The sequence below is a fragment of the Osmerus eperlanus genome, chromosome 3, assembly GCF_963692335.1.
Source record: "Osmerus eperlanus chromosome 3, fOsmEpe2.1, whole genome shotgun sequence".
In the NCBI taxonomy this organism is placed as follows: Eukaryota; Metazoa; Chordata; class Actinopteri; order Osmeriformes; family Osmeridae; genus Osmerus; species Osmerus eperlanus.
In genome coordinates, this window is record NC_085020.1 from 12135690 (window position 1) to 12152345 (window position 16656).

At 47.0% G+C, this 16656-nt stretch overlaps 2 protein-coding genes across 2 annotated transcripts in view; one reads left to right on the forward strand and one right to left on the reverse strand.

Moving 5' to 3' along the window:
* LOC134017550 (aryl hydrocarbon receptor-like) overlaps window positions 1-16656 on the forward strand; it is a 41155-nt gene that overhangs the window by 21488 nt on the left and 3011 nt on the right. Inside the window, exons 4-10 of the mRNA XM_062457277.1 lie at window positions 120-209; window positions 2357-2489; window positions 2830-2963; window positions 3356-3558; window positions 3767-3876; window positions 13823-13964; window positions 14738-16442. Coding sequence (XP_062313261.1) covers window positions 120-209; window positions 2357-2489; window positions 2830-2963; window positions 3356-3558; window positions 3767-3876; window positions 13823-13964; window positions 14738-16442 — 2517 coding nt within the window. The remainder of the gene's footprint in view (window positions 1-119; window positions 210-2356; window positions 2490-2829; window positions 2964-3355; window positions 3559-3766; window positions 3877-13822; window positions 13965-14737; window positions 16443-16656) is intronic.
* LOC134017554 (uncharacterized) lies at window positions 6316-8094 on the reverse strand. The gene is made up of 2 exons (XM_062457285.1): window positions 8016-8094; window positions 6316-7782 (listed from the first exon to the last, which is right to left on the reverse strand). The coding sequence occupies exons 1-2, from the start codon at window positions 8073-8075 to the stop codon at window positions 6841-6843; spliced, it is 1002 nt and encodes a 333-aa protein (XP_062313269.1). The 5' UTR covers window positions 8076-8094; the 3' UTR covers window positions 6316-6840.

Sequence of the window (16656 nt, forward strand, 5' to 3'; positions counted from 1 at the left end):
CTCTCCTGACCTCAATCATGATCTAACCTCTATTCTGGTCCCCTCCTCTCTCCTGACCTCTATCGTGCTCTCCTAACCTCCATCTTTGTCTCCTCTGCTCTCATATGTTTGGCCCATAGGCTCTGAATGGTTTTGTCCTGGTGGTCACCGCAGATGGGACAATCTTCTACTCCTCTCACACCATCCAGGATTATCTGGGCTTCCACCAGGTACTGTCTGTCCCTCTTCTCTCTCTGTAGCCCACCCCAGCCAGGAGGGGGTTGTGAGGGGTGGGCCAGGGGGTTGATGAAGAAAGTGTTTTGTCCGTCTCTTCATAAACGGAGTGACTAAGTTCAGTTGAGTTCTGGATTTTAATAAGTATTTATCAATCTGCAGATTGGGAGAGAAAACCAGTCTTCTGACCATAAATGACAACACAACACCAAGCTTAGGTCTCAACCAGGTCTCTCTCCGCTCCGAAAGCCGGAGGACCATCTTTTATAGGGCACAAGAATGTAAACATAGATTGTGACAGTCAGGCAGTAATGATGTTTCAACAGTCTCAGAGAAAGAGATTCACTGCTCCCAACACATGACAACTCTCAGACTAGAGAGTTCATAGTTGGAGCTCTCCTTGTAGTCATGACAAGGAACGTTTAGCCAGTACTTTCTCCTGACCCCGAACATCTATTAACCCTGACACATAGACACAATATACTCTTATTAATAGCAAGCTTACATGAGAACGTACTAACTAGTATCCAATGACTAGTTCTATAAATTAGTGAATAATGTAAGCACACAGGAAATCCCAATTTCTTCCACAGGGTCCCGTGACTGAGCACTCACTAGCCCCTTAAAGCATGACCAAGTGCTTCAGACCATCTCCCCCATTCAGAAAAGACAAACAGGCATCTGTTAGGACAGCTTGATCGCCTTTGGGGTCTTGACTGACTAATAACGTTAATCCCCTTAGGTCAGAGCCTTCGACATGCAAAGTTTGCAAACACATATATGGATAATCCTGCCTTGACACCTGCTTATGAAAGATACATGCACTATATTTCATGATCTACCTCAACAATGTCTGGTTTTGGTTATTGGTTATGTTTCCACATGTTGTATCTCAGTGCTGTGCTATTATTGAGGTTCAGCACAAAGGGTACATGCACTCTAAATCATATTAGTTGTTGTCAAGAAGTGTGTAAATCAAGTGTATCCATGAATATACAGTATAATTATACCCATCTGATCTGGGTGTAGTTTTTACCATTTATATAGTGGTGTTCTTCAGGCTCTATGGCCAATGTTGAGGTGTGGAGTTGTGGATTAGTCATGATGAAGCCCTACTTGACCACGGGTTAACACTCCAGGACCAACAGGGAGGTGTTCCATAAAGAGATAACCTGCTGGTGCTATGGGATTCTCCCAGCTTATACTGGGTCTTACTCCCTAACATGGTATGACCTAGCTAACTCAAACGTACCCAGAGCAAACCCATACCATACACAGACACACTCATATGCGCACACTTCATCCTGATCATAGTCCACTTTCTTAGTTGTGTATTGGGGATCATTGTTTGGTGAGCCTGTAACCAGGAAATCTAACTGTAGTCATATGGTATACAAACACTTCCTGCTGCATGGTGTATGATCTGTAGTAGTGCACATGACACTCTAGATCAGTACAATCTACCAAATACACAATGACAGCAGAGTTTGTTAACACACACAAACTCTCTTTCACACACATACACATCAGTCCCTCTGAATGGAGCAGGGCCAGGCTTGCGTGCCATGTCTGCTGGGAGCGGTCAGGGGGCCTTGTCTGGACACAGACCCCCTGATGGTGCAGAGAGCTGGTGGAAAGAAAAAGAGAGAGAGAGAGGGAGAGACAGAGAGAGAAAGTGACAGAGAAAGAGATGCAGAGATAGAGATAACTATAGAAAGAAATAGAGCGAAGTGACATGGAGAGAGAAAAAGGGACAGATAGAGGCAAAGAAAGAGATAGAGAGAGAAACAGGAGAGAGACAGTAACAAAGAGGGAGAGAGAGGTGGTCAGAGATAAGGAGACTATTAATAGCATGGCCTTTAGTGCAGTGACCAGCAGTAGCAGCCATGGGAGCGAACAGCAGCTTTCTGCCCAGCACAGCATCGTGGCTCCAGGCCCAGGGCCAGTGTGTAGGGTGACGCAGGTAAATAAGCCCAACCAACCCACAGGGAACTGCAGTCCACTCTAGTTGATGGTTCTGCACATCTCCTCTGTAAAAAGCCTGGCTCTGTCACACTGTCTTGAATCCGTTGCAATTTAAAAGCAAATTTAGAATGTATAATTTGGAAGCAATAATTTTGAACCTCCCCCCCCCCTCCCCCAGACGGATGTCATGCACCAAAGTGTGTATGATCTGGTCCACACCGAGGACCAACAAGAGCTGAGGAGAAACTTGCACTGGGCTCTCAACCCACCGCCTGCCACTGTTGCCCTGGTGTCCCAGGACTCCACCCCAGGTAATGCTCCCGGCACTCTCCCACGCCCCAATACCTGGACCCTCCCCCCAGAATACAATACAATAGTATAAACAATAGGTAATGCAGCATGCATTTGGTTGTCACAGACCCTCAAATCAAGTCACATTCTGGTACACAAAAGGGGACAGATTCAAACAGGACCCAGTATCTACTCATATAAAGACAAATTAAGTTATCTATCAAACAATCAAAAGATTCCAGTCTTCTATGTACAGTATGTTGGTGACGATGAGGTCCTGATGGTATGCTCTCCCCCCTTTCCTCTGCTCTCCTCTGCTCTCCTCTGTACTTGTCTGCTCTGCTGTCCTCTCCTCTTCAGATATTGAGCCTGACAGCAGCGCTGCCATGGTGACCTATAACCCCGAGCAGCTTCCTCCAGAGAACTCCTCCTTCCTGGAGAGAAGCTTCGTCTGTCGTTTCCGCTGCCTCTTGGACAACTCCTCTGGATTCCTGGTAGGTGGGAGGGAGGTCCACAAACACAGAGTGGGGTGTACGCACAGTTGTGACTGAGTGTGCCTATACTGTATGTGAATACAGATTTGTTTTTTGTAGTATTTCTACCATAGTCCAGAGGACTTCTGTTAGTGAACAACCAATCAGACTTCTACAGAAGATTATCCATGTTTGAGATATTCTGTGTGTATTTGTGTGTGTATGCATGGGTCTGGTGTTTTTGTAAATGTAACTTGGTTTGTGTGTGTGTGTTTGTGGTGCATGAATGTGTGCAGACAAACATCTGTTTTTTTGTGCGTATTTATTTGGCATGTGCGCATGTGAGTGTTTGTGTGTGCATGCATGCCGATGGTGCTTGTATGTATTTATTTGGTGTGTGTGTGTCATTCCAGGCTCTGAACCTCCAGGGCAGGCTGAAGTTTCTCCACGGCCAGAACCAGAGGCAGGACAACGGGGGCAAGGTGCCTCCCCAGCTGGCCCTGTTCACCATCGCCACCCCCCTCCAGCCCCCCTCAATCCTGGAAATCCGCACCAAGAACATGATCTTCAGAACCAAACACAAGCTGGACTTCACCCCCATGGCCTGCGACGCCAAGTAATAACATTCACCTTTGTGTTAATGTTTCGTATAAGTAGGCATATTCCCATGTTAAAATCCAAATGTTATTATTAGAATATACTAAACAATACTGGTAACTTCCATGACAGCTTTAGTCATATTATGGGTTACAGATGGCATGACACCACACAACATACACAAGGCCTACTAGCCATGGTCGTGTTTCTGCAATGTGTCTTTGCAGGGGGAAGATTGTTCTGGGCTACACAGAGGCAGAACTCAGGGTACGAGGCTCTGGGTACCAGTTCATCCACGCTGCCGACATGCTGTACTGTGCTGAGAACCACGTCAGAAGTAAGACCTGCCGAAAAAGTTTTGGAATTGTCTGTATCCGCTTGACTGTCGTTAGTCTAGGAGCTGTGGAATATTCTCTATATTCCTGACTGTCATTGGTTCAGGATCTGAATAAAAGTCTTTATCTGCTTGACAGACAACCACATGCTCACCTTTTTAAACTCAGACTGCATGAAATAATGTCAGTTTTATAATGGACAAAAAAACAGCTACCTTTTTAACAGCTACCGTCAATTTACTTGTTTTAAAGGGGTCATTGACTGGGTTTTTGGGGTATTTCACACTGTTCCTTAACGTCTTCGAATAGGGTATGTAACATTGGTTGGGCTGAAAATGGCCCGGATGCTGTTCTATGAGCCCTGATGCATCCTGTGAAATAGCCTGGGGAAAAAGGTGGTTTTCTCCTTTTATGGTATGCTCATGAATATATAGATGATCTGCACGCTGATTGGTTGGTTTACAACGAGTGAAGCTGCGGAGCATAGACGCAACACAGCCAACAGCACTCACTGAAACATCGAAGGTGGAGACTTGAAATAAAAATGTACAAATAAATCTATTGTGTCAACGCAACACTGTTTTCAACAGATTGACTAGATAATTTGAAAATAAATAAAAATAACGTTAGTTGTTTCCACTTCTGTTGTCGAAGCAAACAGGATCGACTTAGGCGAGTAACGTTAGCACTATAGCTTAGCAAAAAAACTATTGTGATTCATCTCAGCTTACGGTTAGCTCTAGCTATCTTGCTGAAAAATAGATCTGGACAAACATGCATCTTGAATTGTAGATTTACATGACCACACAGGTTATTTATTTGAATGAAACACAGTCAGGAACATGAAATAACGTAAGCCCCATTGGCAATAAACTAAATCATCACACATTCTACCGATGCTAGATACAGCCAGGATACGTTAGTGTAGCGCCTCTCTAGTTTGGTTTATTTGTAATGAGAGGGGCTAACCTGAATTCTTTAGTAGTTGTTACTAATCTAAACCAATTTACCATATGAAAAAAACAATACACCCAACTGTAAACAAAAAACAGGAAAGATTTACTTTAGACAAAACAGATCAGTTCTTCAATTGTTGTTTCACATTAACATGACATAGCATAGGCACATTGAACAACAATACACTCTAGCCGGCAATACTAAATACACTAATACCTTCGTTCAGTACAGTTATACGGTGCAGGCCTGACTGTAGCTTGTGTGCGTTGTAGCCTTAAACAAAATGGCTGTTTCACCACGATGGCACAAAATAAAAATGAGCTGGTACCTTTTGTCTTCCAAGATGGCGTCCCCATTAATTTCTATGAAAAGTGCTCAGTAGCGCAGTGAGGCAAGCGAGAGCACGAAACTGGACCGCGTCATCTTTTCACTTCCGACTCTTCCGGTCTAGCTTTAAACAGTGGCTCTTTTTTTCCCTAGCTCCGAGACCTCGTGCACGCTTGCAACTAGCTGTACACGTCATACTTTGCGACAACCAGTCGTGAGCATAGATTTATATGGTTGCGAGCGTGTGAGCTAAGGCATTGCAGTGGCAGAATAGGGTACAAGTCCGATAAGAATCAGAGACATGATGCAAACTTTAAGGAAATGTATGCTGTCACTGTATAGTATTCCTTTCACTTGGTTTTTAGAAATAGGCTATAGGGCTAAATAGGCTATAGGGCTATTCTAGATGGAACTCATCACATATGTTGCTTTTTTTCTTTGTGATATGAGTATGATTTCCAACGCATTGTATCGGATTAAATAAACTGTTAACATGAACACTTAGCTCTGTCGTTGTTCTCGCCAGGCAAAGAAAGCTTAATAGTTATTTTTGTAACAGAAATCTTCCATAATGCAGACTTACCATAGCTTACTGTCAGCTTTATATTCAAACGAAATGACACAAAATTCACACTGCCTTCAATTTAACATCAGTGTAGAAATGTGGCCTGTGTTTTATATGTTCAACCTAAAAACCAAACGCCTATTAATGGATATAATGTGATCTAACAAGACTTGGTAATAATGTAATAAATTGAGAAGTGTGTCTAAAATATAGTCTACTTTATTGAACATGTGCCTTTGAAAGGGGCATATTAACAGAACTATATACAAGACGTTTCCATCAGATATAAGTGGGGGTGAAACAGAGTCACTGAGGACCTTCATTGTCCCACAAAAGCAGTCTGGCTTGATGACAGGATCAAAAAAAGAATAATGAGTGTGTTTAACAAATAGTCTATATGGAAACAGGGGTCCACGCGCACCCCCCGGCTTTTTTTATGCCACCTGATTTTTTAAAATCCTTAAAGTGTCTATTTTCAGAATCTGCCAGGTACCAAGCTGAAATAATGTCCCAAAGGCTTCATTTTTAACCCTTTGCTGCATCCGACCGGAACCCGAAAAACCAAAAAGTGATGTAGAAAGTGGCATAACATTTGAAGTAAATAACATATAGAGACAAATGAACACATTTTCCCATACAATTCTGACCCCAGGAATTTAATGGAATGGTTATTTTTGACATTTGACAACATATTGACCCTATTTCCGGACAAAAATAGCAAAAAATGGCCAAAGATGTGTAAAAGATCAACTATGTTTTCGTTTTCTCAAGCGCATAGGGTGATTTTGTTTTCACAACCTGTTATTTCTTTATCATTCAAGTGTCTATTTTAAGATTAAATTGGGTATCAAGCTGAAATAATGTCCAAAATGCTTTATTTTTAACCCTTTGCACCAAACCTGAAAAATCTAAATATGATACAAAGTGGCATACCTTTTGATGCAAACAACTTACAGAGACAAATGGACACATTTTTCTATACAATTCTGACTCAGGGAAATTGAATGGAATTCAATATTATTCAATATTAATGTTATTTTTGACATTTGACAACATATCGACTCTGTTTTCTTTAATTTATGGCCAAAAAATAATAAATAATAAAAGTTTACCTAAACTACTCATCTTCCTCATCATCACTGAAGAGATCTTCTAAGTCTATTTCTTCCAGCACTTCACCCTCATCATTATGTTCATACTCTCCATCCTCTTCACCCACAGACAAGTAGATGTTGTTGGAATCAGCTACCTTGTCAAGAGCTGCCTGCTCTTCTGACTCTGCTCTCTGAGCCAGTACTTCAACAAGAGAAGGAGGGAGGATGGGTCCAATTGTCCAAACAGGTTCCAACACCTCCTCCTCTCCCGTCTTCTCCCAGCCCATGCCTGGATCATATGGTTTGGGGCTTTCGATTATTGCCTCATCTGCTTTCTTATAGCAGGCAACTCTGTAGTTGGCTCTCTGTACATGTGGGATGAGACTCACTTTGGGGGGTGGCAGGCGTTCCAGGTCTACTTTTGACTTCAAGTCCAGGACTTTGTCAGCACCGACCATTTTTCTCAGCATCTTGGCTCGTACTGCGTCAACTGATGTCATCCGTGCTTGGCCATACATGATGCATGTGAAGTTCTCCATCTCCCGTTGAAGCTCATCTGTGACCAGCCAGTCTGCACCAAGCTGCCTGAAAGCACTGTGGTGTTTAGGATTCTGCTGGAGCTTCTTCAGGGGATTCACCTTTCCTTTGCCTTTAAAAGCACTAGTACAGTCCTCCCCAGTAAAGACATAGAATCCCAGCAGGGTGCTACAGTAGTCAGGGCCCAGTGATTCAGAGAGTTCCGTCACATTTATGAGTGTGCGATGTTTTCCAGAGCCGTGGTCAAGGTAGATGGAGAGGTTGATGTTGCTGGCATGGTAGAGGAGGATCATCAGAATGTCTGTGTCAGGTGTCCTCACCACACAGGACTTGTACCCCCATTTGACAGCCTGATGGAGGTACAGGACAATGCGGCTGTCTGTCTCCTCCTGGTTGGACCGCAGTGCAAAGATCTCAGAAGTCTGGACCTGTTACAAATAAAGAAACTGAATACTACTACATAATGTTACAATTAATACATAAGAAAACAACTGCATGACTACAAATGTTAAAGAGCCCAAATATGGTCTGCAATTGTACATGTGTGAATTCTAGAATTCATAATTCCAGAGCCATTTGGTCTACATATCATTGTATAACCTAAATATTTTTTTCAAAGGATTGTGTATAGGGTGATTGCTCAAGACTTCTGTCAACTTACCTTTCCATTTGTTGATGTTAGGTCATAGGATTTCCCGTTAACACACACCACTGCTTTCATACTCTTATCAATCCGGGATGCTGCCTCATTGCTCATGGTCCAAATACCCGGAAGCCCTATGACTTTAAGTCATTCCTTAGTAATGAACTGAACAAGAAGCAGCTATGTGACCTGCTTCTCAAGGTCTGGGGGAGCAATGAGGCAGCATCCCGGATTGATAAGAGTATGAAAGCAGTGGTGTGTGTTAACGGGAAATCATAGGGTCAATATGTTGTCAAATGTCAAAAATAACCATTCCATTAAATTCCTGGGGTCAGAATTGTATGGGAAAATGTGTTCATTTGTCTCTATATGTTATTTACTTCAAATGTTATGCCACTTTCTACATCACTTTTTGTTTTTTCGGGTTCCGGTCGGATGCAGCAAAGGGTTAAAAATGAAGCCTTTGGGACATTATTTCAGCTTGGTACCTGGCAGATTCTGAAAATAGACACTTTAAGGATTTTAAAAAATCAGGTAGCATAAAAAAAGCCGGGGGGTGCGCCTGGACCCCTGTTTCCATCTAGACTAAAAACCATCTGAAGGCAAGACTAATATTATTTAAATATATCCATCCATCATCTTCCGCTTTTCCGGGGGTCGGGTCGCGGGGGCAGCAACCTAAGCAGGGAGGCCCAGACTTCCCTCTCCCAAGCCACTTCCACCAGCTCTTCCTGGGGGACCCCGAGGCGTTCCCAGGCCCGCCGAGAGACATAGTCCCTCCAGCGTGTCCTGGGTCTTCCCCGGGGCCTCTCCCAGTGGGACATGCCCAGAACACCTCACCAGGGAGGCGTCCAGGAGGCATCCTTATCAGATGCCCGAGCCACCTCAACTGGCCCCTCTCGACGCGGAGGAGCAGCGGTTCTACTCTGAGCCCCTCCCGGATGACCGAGCTTCTCACCCTATCTCTAAGGGAGAGCCCGGACACCCTGCGGAGAAAACTCATTTCGGCCGCTTGTATTCGCGATCTCGTTCTTTCGGTCACTACCCACAGTTCGTGACCATAGGTGAGGGTAGGAACGTAGATCGACTGGTAAATAGAGAGCTTCGCCTTTCGACTCAGCTCCTTCTTCACCACGACGGACCGATGCAGAGCCCGCATCACTGCGGACGCCGCACCGATCCGCCTGTCGATCTTGTGCTCCATTCTTCCCTCACTCGTGAACAAGACCCCGAGATACTTGAACTCCTCCGCTTGGGTCAAGATCTCCTCCCCGACCCGGAGATTGCACTCCACCCTTTTCCGGTCGATAACCATGGCCTCAGATTTGGAGGTGCTGATTCTCATCCCAGCCGCTTCGCATTCGGTTGCGAACCGCTCCAGTGAGAGCTGAAGGTCACTGCCCGATGAAGCCATCAGGACCACATCATCCGCAAAAAGCAGCGACCCGATCCTGAGGTCACCAAACCGGAACCCCTCAACGCCCTGGCTGGGCCTAGAAATCCTGTCCATATAAGTTATGAACAGAATTGGTGACAAAGGGCAGCCCTGGCGGAGTCCAACCCTCACCGGGAACAAGTTTGACTTACTGCCGGCAATGCGGACCAAACTCTGGCACCGGTCGTACAGGGACCGGACAGCCCCGATCAGGGAATCCGGTACCCCGTACTCCCGGAGCACCCCCCACATGAGCCCCCAAGGGACACGGACGAACGCCATTTCCAAATCCACAAAACATGTGTAGACTGGTTGGGCGAACTCCCATGCACCCTCCAGGACCCTGCCGAGGGTGTAGAGCTGGTCCACAGTTCCACGGCCAGGACGAAAACCACATTGCTCCTCCTGAATCCGAGGTTCGACAATCTGACGGACCCTCCTCTCCAGAACCCCTGAATAGACTTTCCCAGGGAGGCTGAGGAGTGTGATCCCCCTAAAGTTGGAGCACACCCTCCGGTCCCCCTTTTTAAAGAGGGGAACCACCACCCCGGTCTGCCAGTCCAGAGGCACTGTCCCCGATGTCCACGCGATGTTGCAGAGTCGTGTCAACCAAGACAGCCCTACAACATCCAGAGCCTTAAGGAACTCCAGGCGGACCTCATCCACCCCAGGGGCCCTGCCACCGCGGAGCTTTTCAACCACCTCGGCGACCTCAGCCCCAGAGATAGAAGGGCCCCCCCCGGTGTCCCCAGACTCTGCCTCCACGTCGGAAAGCGTGTTGGTGGAATTAAGGAGGTCTTCAAAGTATTCCTTCCACCGATCCAGGACGTCCCCCATCGAGGTCAGCAGTGCATCATCCCCACCATTGACAGTGCACTGCTTCCCCCTCCTGAGTCGCCGGATGGTGGTCCAGAACCTTTTCGAAGCCGTTCGGAAGTCATTCTCCATGGCCTCGCCGAACTCCTCCCACGCCCGGGTTTTTGCCTCCGCGACCGCCAAAGCCGCATTCCGCTTGGCCTGCCGGTACACATCAGCTGCCTCTGGAGTCCTACCAGCCAATAAAGTCCGATAGGCCTCCTTCTTCAGCTTGACGGCATCCCTCACCTCCGGTGTCCACCACCGGGTCCAAGGGTTACCACCGCGACATGCACCGACCGCCTTGCGTCCGCAGCTCCGGTCAGCCGCCTCAACAATGGAGGCCCGGAACATGGCCCATTCGGACTCAATGTCCCCGGCCCCCCCCGAGACATGATCGAAGCTCTCCCGGAGGTGGGAGTTGAAGCTCCTTCTGACAGGGGATTCTGCCAGCCGTTCCCAGCAGACCCTCACATTACGTTTGGGCCTGCCAGGCCTGACCGGCGTCTTCCCCCACCATCGTAGCCAACTCACCACTAGGTGGTGATCAGTTGACAGCTCCGCCCCTCTCCTCACCCGAGTGTCCAAGACATTCGGCCTCAGATCCGACGACACGACTACAAAGTCTGTCATCGAACTGAGACCTCGGGTGTCCTGGTGCCAAGTGCACATATGGACACCCTTATGCTTGAACATGGTGTTCGTTATGGACAAGCTGTGTCTAGCACAGAAGTCCAACAACAAAACACCGCTCGGGTTCAGATCGGGGGGGCCGTTCCTCCCAATCACGCCCCTCCAGGTCTCACTGTCATTGCCCACATGAGCATTGAAGTCCCCCAGGAGGACGAGGGCATCTCCGGGAGGAGTGCTTTCCAGCACCCCTCCCAGAGACTCCAAAAAGGGTGGGTACTCTGCGCTGCCGTTTGGTGCGTAAGCACAAACAACAGTGAGGACCCGTCCCCCCACCCGAAGGCGGAGGGAGGCTACCCTCTCGTCCACCGGGGTGAACCCCAATGTACCTTGAATATATATCATTTCCTATTGTGGTTATCAGTTAAAGTATTAATCTTCGTCTTTGCTCCAGATAGACATGTCAACAATCTATGCTCACGCTTAACATAATATAATATTTTCCATAATGTCATGAACATTTTTACGAAAAATCTAATCTGTTTTAAAATAACGGGAATAAACTATATTAACATTTCATGTATGTGTGACAACCATTTGCTAAACTTGTTACAACAGGGCAGGCAACTCAAGCCATTTCTTTCAGCTCCAGGTAAATCGGCTATCGGCCAATGTGAACTTTTGTGCTTGTGCCCTGTTAGTATCCGCAAGCACATTTGCAGGCAACTTTTATTGACGTAAGCAAATACATGGAGTGCTAGTTTACCCATTTCGGATTGGTTTCAAACTTAGCAAAAATCAGGAAAAATTCTTCTATGAAAAAGTTAGTAGTATGAGCCAGGTTCGAGAATCGAACAAAAATTATTGGGGGAGATAGTTTTGTAAATGTTGACTGGAGTTAATAGAATAACTCCGGAAGAGCCGGAAGTCTAACAAGAAATGCAATACCACCTACATCCACCAGGGCCGTTGCTTCAAGCCGAGGGGCGAGGGGTGGGGGCTTGCTTCAACCCCTCCGCTCGCTCTGTCTCCCAACTTCCCGCGTTACCCTGTCCTTTGACCTCACATCAGATTGGCTCATCATCATAATCAAAATTAAAGCAACAAAATAAATTCACAAAACATTTATCTTACTCTCGTCATATTTGTAACCGGTACAAAAGGTTAAATGCTGCATTCAGTAAAACATGACCATTAACCAATATGCATTTCTCATCAAATCAAAAATCATAACTTTTAAACCTTAAAGTCTATTTATTAAACTATGAACTATTATTTATTCAAACTTTTATATTTATGTAATATGATAGTTTAAACAGAAACCTGTATATCCTAAGGTTTACCACCCGGGCTACACTAGCATTGCTAATAACTGTAAAGCACCTCTTTTCAGCAACAGCTTCATAGCAAATCCTGCTTTACATTGTCCCAGGTTTTCAAAACTATCCTCTGTGAAATGGTTCGAGCAAATGTGTAATTGAGGGTCGAACTGCACAGGGATCTTCTCAGAGACAAACATCACAGCCCGTCGAGAGTTTGGTTGCTTGGGAAGACTCTGAAAAGTGTCATTCCCTGTACAGGCTGGAACACGGCATTTACGACCGTAGTCCATTTTTAATACCCTTGAAAAATGTTCCATGGCGTGAAATTAGTGCCAGGAGAGACACAGAAATGTCTATATTTGATTGGCTTAGATGGTTTTGGGAGCATTGTTCCCGCCTTCTTCTACGGAGACACAAAACTTTTTTTTACAAGTACACAAATATTTTTCTTCTACGGAGACACAAAACTTTTTTTTACAAGTACACAAATCTTTTTCTTCTACGGAGACACATTTTTTTTTTTACAAGTACACAAATCTTTTTTGCAAGTTACAAATCTTTTTTGCAAGTACACAAATCTTGCCTTCTTCTACGGAGACACAAAACTTTTTTTTGCAAGTACACGAATCATTTTCTACTTTTTTTGTAAGTTACAAATCGTTTTTACAGAGCTCGCTCTCCTGGCACTAATTTCACGCCATACCCTTGAAAAATGTTCTTTGTAATTCCGTGGAAGTACACACAGCAGCGAACAGCAAATTTTGGGGCGTGACAAAGGTACAGACCAGAGCCAAAAAAGGCTTTTTAAAAACCTACCGTTTTACAGCTACATTTTCAAATTGTGAGATTTGCATAGGAAAGAGGTGTCAATGGACTTTGAGGTTCACTGGAAGTCCATTTTACCCACCGAACTGTCGTTATTCAACTATGACAAGGTAAAATCCGTTTTGCAATCAATGACCCCTTTAATCTGGGCCTATTAAATCTGGTTAAACATCTTGTCCTCAACTAGTATGTATAAGTGATTATCTTCTCTGGCCTCAGCAGTTAATGATGTACATCCTGCAAAATGACTTTTTAAGGTAGTATTGGGCCATGGTAGAGTGAGTCCTGTCAGAAATAGTTTGTACATTTGGGACTGGTTGAGTCAAAGACTGGTCACAGAGTTTGGAGAGCTTTCCTGAATAATCCTCCTGGATTACGGAGCAGATTGAGAAAAGCCACAGAGCCACTAGAGGATAGGACAGCCCCACAAATCTCCACAGCATGAGTGCAGAAGCCATGATCCATAAACTAAACACAGACACACAATGAGGCGGAAACTCTGCTGGACCCACCTTACCTTTTTATGTATATGTTAGAACTTGTAGAATCTCTGGACCTAAAAGCAGGCTAATGGGTTCATGTTGTTTCGTGAGTCGACTAAACTATCTATAACATTCTCAAGTGAAAGCTAGAAGACGCCAACTTCCATCTTAATTCACTCCACTCTGATATAAAAAATGAATTGAAGCAGGTTGTGTGTGTGTGTTCGGGGTGCCCCCCTCCCGTCTGAGTGCTGTGAGTGCTTCCTGTGGTTGCAGTGATGAAGACGGGGGAGAGCGGTCTCACCGTTTTCCGTTTGCTCACCAAGGACAACCGCTGGAAATGGGTCCAGGCCAATGCCAGGCTGGTCTACAAGAACGGCAAACCGGACTACATCATCGCCACGCAGAGGCCCCTCGTGTAGGTCCACTTCCTGTCCCCCTCTCGAGTCTACTCTCCCCACCCCAAACACACGTCGTAGGCACATGACGTCTGCTTATGTAACAATCAGGGCTGCGTTTCCCAATAACGATGGATCGTAGCAATGATCAAGCAAAATAACGAAACCATCGATATTTTTTATGTGCGTTTCCCAAACATGCTCGTAAGGAGTAGGCTAATCTATGCGCTTTCAAGAGCTACGAATTTTAAAGACACACTTTAGCTACTGTGTCTTTGGGAACGGCCCGTAAAACTAAGATTCGTCCATCGGATCTTAGTACGATGGATTCTACGATCAACTTAGGCTTACGACGCTTTCGGGAAACGCAGCCCTGATCTGTTGTTCTGACTGGTATTGCATCAAAACCTCTGACATAAGCAGGGCACATGGAACCACTTTGATGACGATATCTCCCAGAGGAAGTGTTGATGATCCCAGACAAGACAGTATGTCCTCCTCCAGAGAAACTGGTGACCATAATAGTGTGGAACATGGCTACAGTATGTCACACAGATACAGATCAGGGCCATTATGAAAGACACTGTGTTTGTCACAGTCACTATAAAGTTACCACAGAATCAGTATTTAATATGTAAATAGCAAACCTTTGCAGAGTTCTGGTTTAGAAGTTTAGAAGTGTTGTGTCCATGAACAAAGAAGCTGGTGTACCTTCGCCTGCACTACTGACTGTATTCAGCACTCTCTACTGGATTTACTGATGAATATTGTGGGATGTTTGTTGTCCACACAGGGAGGAGGAGGGAGGGGAGCACCTGAGGAAGCGCTCCATGCACCTCCCCTTCACCTTCGCCACGGGCGAGGCCCTGCTCTACCAGTCCAACCACCCCATCGCCGGCTTCTTAGACGGCGTCCAGGGCTCTGAAAAGAACGGCGGCAGGTCAAAGAAAGGACGGACGGACCGGGCGTCCAGGGACGGCCTCGACCCGGGCTCCCTGTTGGGGGCGCTGATGAGCCAGGACGAGTCCGTGTACGTGTGCCAGCCCGCCCTGGAGTCCAAGCTATCCTTCCACAGCAGTCTGTTCGGGGACGGGGGGAGCTTCGATGACCCAGACCCCTCTGCCATGCTCCTAGGCTGGGACGAACCCGACAACGGGGTGGTGGAGCCAGGGCTAACGGAGCCGGGCCCCAGCTTCGACCCACTCCTGGCGACCCTAGACTCCCTCTCGCTGGGAGGTCCGGTGGCAGATGAGGAGAACGGGGAGGGCTGTTACAACGGGGAACTGTTTGGGGCACTGGAGGATCTGGGGCTGAGCGCTGAGGACCTGGAGCTCCTGCTGCTGGACGAACGGATGATCCGGGTGGAGATGGACCCTGAGCAGCCGCCCAGCCTCGACGACCTGCTATCCAACGATGAGATCCTCTCCTACATCCATGACTCCCTCGAGTCCAAGACGGAACCACTGGAGGACGGGGGTTCAGGTTCCTGCTCTGTCATTCCTCCAACCACCTCCACTACCACTATCCCTTCAGCCTCAGAGTCCAGCCCTGCCCCGGCACCTGGCCTCCACTCTGCCTACCCTCTCCACAGATCCCCCCTGCTCGGCCTGGCGCCCATCCTGCAGCTCTCCCAGCAGATGCAACAGCACCTGAACATGAGGCCAGGGAAGGTGGTCCAAGACTGGGACCAGCACAGCAACCGCCTGGCTCACCCCGCTGCCAACGGGCTCCGTGGACAGAACCAGAACCAGACAATACACACCAATGGACAGTGGACAGCCCAGGCTGTTCTAGCCAGCTCTGGGATTCAGGTGGACCAATGTCACACACAACAGCAGACTCTGTCTAACAGGAAGCTCGATGGAGGGCTCCCTCAGCAGCCAATGCACCAACACTACCTCCAACAACAACAACTGCATCAGCCCCACAGGCTTCCGAGCCATCTCCCTCCACGCCATATCAGACAGAACGGCGCCAATCTCAACGGACTCTGTAGCATCCAGATCGCGGGTCACCCAGCTGGCAAACAGCAGTGGCAGAACTACAGCTGCAGCCAGCCAGGTGACTACAACACAGGGTCAAGGGTCGAGAGCACACATAGCAACCCCTGCCTCAGCAACGGCCACATTACGGCCCGCACACACACCGCCATCAGCACCTGTGCAGATTACAGTGTGCCGGATATTTCTGGCATGGATTTTACCATCAACGGTGGAACGTATGGGGGGAACGGAGGGTCCCATCATTGTGGGGGGGAAGCGGGGGTGGCAACCTACCAGAGGATTACCCAGAAGCAGCTGCAGCAGGAAGGGCAGCCGCTGCCCCCTCCCCTGGCACAGGTGCTGTCCAGCCTGGCGCAGGGCCCACCCCCCAATGCCACGCTAGAGCAGATTCTGGGGGCGGGGGTTGGGGTGGGACAGCCCTACGCACAGCTCCCCTCACTGGAAAGTTATGGAATGGTTTCTGCAGACATCCCTCATGACCCCGACCACAACAAGGTGAGGTGCACAAACCTAACCCTGCTTCCAGGCTACTAATGTTGTTGCTTTACCTCAGACTGTGTTATCTCGTTTAAGAGACAAGTTTGTCAGTGACAGGTCGACCTTCATATCCATTTCCCATCCCTCATATTCAAGAGACAGAATAACACACAGCATAAGCTTCATCAAGAACAGGAAGGCTTCAGAGAAGCGTCCGAGGGGAAAGAAGTAC